This window comes from Curcuma longa, chromosome 7 (genome assembly GCF_044706935.1).
Source record: "Curcuma longa cultivar G26 ecotype Majalengka, Jawa Barat chromosome 7, ITB_CL_G26_1.1, whole genome shotgun sequence".
Lineage (NCBI taxonomy): Eukaryota > Viridiplantae > Streptophyta > Magnoliopsida > Zingiberales > Zingiberaceae > Curcuma > Curcuma longa.
In genome coordinates this window covers 3,821,582-3,825,665 of record NC_133867.1, presented here as the reverse complement: position 1 = coordinate 3,825,665, position 4,084 = coordinate 3,821,582, and the positions used below count along the sequence as shown (strand labels likewise).

The following is a 4,084-nucleotide window of genomic DNA, read 5'->3' as shown; positions in this document are numbered from 1 at the left end:
ATACAACTTAGGATAGGCAAGCCAACCAACTATCTTGTTTGCATACAGTGCCATTCATCAGAGTAGCATTCTTCCCTTTGGAGAGGGAAGTTACTTATCAATTCACTTACATGTTTAACTTTGAAGCAATCCCCAGCAAATTAACCTTACAAAATGTTTAACTTCCAAGCAACCCCCAGAAAGTCACTTATCACTTTAGATACAAGACACAGCATTCTCCTGTCGCCAGCTTATGTTCTTCTTAAATTTCTGATATGAAATTTGATTCCTCCACCATGTTATTTGTTGCTAAGTCAAGAAGACAGGCTTTGCCGGCGTGGATGTTTAAGGCTCAAGGAATTATGTTTTACATGTAGAAACAACATATAGATATCCACAAGCAAAAAACCAAATCACTGAGAAAACTATGTTCCTCTATTAACACAATCTGAAACAAAAGGAAACAATTAGGTAGAATCAAAAACTAACTAAAGCAAGCTGATTACAGAGCTTCCCATCGGATGGTCACCACATTGACCTTTCAGAATTAGCAGGTGGTGTCACCTTGGCTGACATGCATGAACTTAAAGCCTCCTCTCTTGCTGACCGGTGTTCCTGTCGAGTGTGCATGAGTTCAGTTAGATATTCGGACTCAGTCATAGATTAGCAACTTGAAAACTAACATGTATTTCTGAAAATACAAGTTGTTTAGTACTTGGATGGTTGTTGACTTGTTTTACAGGCATAATTGCTGTTGGCAAACTTGAAAACAGGGGAACCATTGCTTCATTTGAAAGCATAAAGTTAAGGGTTTCTTTCATGTTGATTGAAACAAACCTAATCCTTCAGTCCAGTAATAAATGACAGTATAATTGCTTATTTAGACAGCTATCAGGATTACTTTTGATGGAAAGTGATACATTAGGTGTTTTGGTAGATTATGAAACAAGTAATAGATCCATTTGCATATTGCTCAGTTATCAGTAACAACCTAGATGCAGTATACATAGAAGTCGAGATAATCTTACTATGCGAAAGGGGAATTCATCTCCTTCAAGCATGTGTATGATTTGCCCCATCTTGGGACGCTTTTGAGCATCCATGTCTATACAGCGAAGGCAAATCAACAATACTCTCTTCAAGGATCTTGGTGATGGCTTAACCTCAATTGACGGATCAAGCACTTCCTCGTCATGCTTTCTTTGTACAGTACGCTTAAACCATTCAACCATGTTTACCTGCTCACAGATTAGCCATTTATACAGGAGCACAATATGAGAAAAATTGGAAGTCTATTTAAACCAACCTCTCCTACTGGTCTGCTGTAATCTACTGGACTTCTTCCAGAGATTATTTCCATTAGGAGAACACCGAAACTGTATACATCACTGCTCTCGTTAAGCATACCAGTGCATGCATATTCAGGAGCAACATAGCTGCACAATTGTTCACAAAAGTGGCAAAATACAAGCACATCATCAGAATATAAGACAGCATGTTATCTGAAGTGTGTGTAGATATGAGATAATATGAGACATGTTTACTTGTGGTAACAGCAAATTGAGGTTTAGAAATAAGAGAAACATGCATGTTTGAACTTTTAAGTTTCAATGGATCAAACATGCATGTTTGAACTTTTAAGTTTCAATGGATACAACTTACCCGAATGTTCCCATTACTCGGGTTGTTACATAGCTTGAACCAGAGCCCAAGACCTTTGCCAATCCAAAGTCTGACACTTTCGGATTCCATTGCTTGTTTAGAAGAATGTTACTTGATTTGATATCTCGATGCACAACTTTAGGCTCCAACCCTTCATGCAAATATGCTATGCTGCAATTCAACAACCATAATAGGAAGACCGTAAAAATCTCAGAGTTTGGACAACTTGCGCATTAAAAAGCTAGTAGATTTAGTTTCTTCAATTAAATAATCAGAATCAGTTCTTTTGACTCCGTGGTTAAATGAACAAAGAATGGAAGTACCAACCCTTTTGCTGTTCCAATGGCAATTTTCATTCTGATATCCCAGGTTAGTGGACTAATTGGTCCAACATCACCATGTAACCACTGCTCCAAAGTGCCATTGTCAATATATTCATAGACAAGCATCCTGAGCCAAAACAGAATTTTGACATGCAGATGAGTAACCAACAAGATAATGGGCTTTACTGAATAACAAAATACTTTATTGCTTTTGATAGGTTTGACCACCTTTTAGCACCTTCAGCACAATATCCAATGAGCCCAACGAGGTTCTTATGCCTTACTTTTCCAATGGCTTCAACTTCCACCTTGAACTCCTTTTCTGCTTGCCCCCTGTGGTACAAGTTTCCATCATAAAGAATTAAGCATCAGCACGAAACGGTAGCATATGAAATAGGCATTTCCCTAAACATGTAATGTCCAAATAGTATAACAAATCTACTATTCTTATAACATCATCAGTAGCACTATTTATTCAACAAGAAGCATAAACCCATAAAAGAATTTCAGAAATATAACCAAGTTTGAGTAAATAGAAACATGGTTACTAGTTGCGCGGTGTAAACATGTCTGATTTGTTATCTGAATAAAGTAGGCATGCTCCATTCAGCAACATAACTGTAATAGTGGTAAAAAGTTTCACAAATTATTAAAAATTAGAAAAGGGGAAAACCTAACAGGCCAACCAAGTAGAGAACAAAAAGAATCAAAGAAAGGAAAAGAAAAAACAAATTTGCAACACGGACAAATCTAAGTATGTTTGCCATAGTTTGTTACACCTCAAATTGCAACAAAACAACATCCTATTTGGTCGACAAGTATATCATCAAATCTCTAAGATCACACTGACCAGGAAGGGAAAAAAAATTCACAATAATGAAAAGCACAACTTTTGACCAGATGGGCGATAACATAAAGCTGACTTCAACTAAGTGAACCTATATTTAGACGTGCTTTGAGCCCTAGAAACCGATCATCACTAAACCCCGAGGAAAGACTTTTACCATAAACAAATAAATTAGCACAGATCGGAATTATGGTCGTGTCATTCATCACCATCCCAGATAAATAAGGCTGTTTCTTGAAGGTCAAACAAAGCAAATTGAGGTCCACTAATCGAACCACATCGAAGCTTACCAACAGCACATTTTTCTGCTTCCGCAACAGAAATCACGACATGATTCCAAAACGCAATGCCAAAAGCAGAAGAGTGAAAGGAACGTGAATGATCGGGACTAGTTAAGAATAGCTTCCTACTCACTTGTTGTTCAGGAGATTTTTGACAGCGACAACGGAGAGATCCGGCAAAACACCACGGTAAACAATCCCATAACCCCCTTCTCCAATCACATTCTCGGAGATGAACCCGGCGGTTGCCGCCTCCAGCTCCGCCAGCGTGTACCACCGCCCCCATCCTATGTTCTCCATCTTCTTCTCCTTCTCCAGTGACACCGACGAGGAGGCGGAGGACGAAGAAGACGAACCTTCAGACGGCTTCACGACGGCAACCACCTTCTCGGCCTCCTCCTCGCCCTTATCATTTCTAACTGGAACGATCTCCTTGGTGGAGGTGGGAATGAGGGGAGCGAAGCGGCGGTTGGCGCGGGAGCGGCCACAGAGTCGGAGGGAGAAGACGAGGAGAGCAAAGACGACGGCAGCAGCGGATATGGCGAGGAGGGCGTAGAGGGGGAGGCCGAGCAGCGGCGTAGTGGAGGCGAGGAATCCGCCGGAGGGATCCGCGTCTGCGCCCATCGCCGACGGAGCGTGGTCGCCTTCTCGGAGCGTGAGAACTAACCGTTAGGAAGAGAGAGAAAGGGTGACTGTGGTTGTTATACCCGGAGCGTAGCGTAGAAGAGAGGAGAGCGAGGCGGAGAGCGTGAGAGTATTCAAAGCGGGTAGGCGACCAGGAGTAATTGTATTCGGTAAAATGTTGGCAGGGAAACCGACGAGTGGGTGTGGGAACGGGTATGTCCCCATCTCTGTCGGTGCCTTGGCGAGGAAGCGTGCCGAGTGAGCAAGCTACCGTCCTCTCTACACATCACAATTTGTTTCTTACCCGCTTCACGATACCCGACCTCGCCAAGACCCTGAAAACAGACCCCACCGCGTCCAGCCATAAG

The 4,084-nt window shown here is 41.8% G+C and overlaps 1 protein-coding gene across 1 annotated transcript; it reads right to left on the bottom strand.

Annotated features, from left to right (window-relative positions):
- Nucleotides 1-479: 479 nt before the first annotated feature.
- Nucleotides 480-3,755, bottom strand: LOC141831480 (putative receptor-like serine/threonine-protein kinase At4g34500). The gene is made up of 7 exons (XM_074718838.1): nt 3,226-3,755; nt 2,193-2,297; nt 1,969-2,091; nt 1,642-1,812; nt 1,286-1,415; nt 1,008-1,217; nt 480-594 (listed from the first exon to the last, which is right to left on the bottom strand). The coding sequence occupies exons 1-7, from the start codon at nt 3,714-3,716 to the stop codon at nt 505-507; spliced, it is 1,320 nt and encodes a 439-aa protein (XP_074574939.1). The 5' UTR covers nt 3,717-3,755; the 3' UTR covers nt 480-504.
- Nucleotides 3,756-4,084: the final 329 nt, after the last annotated feature.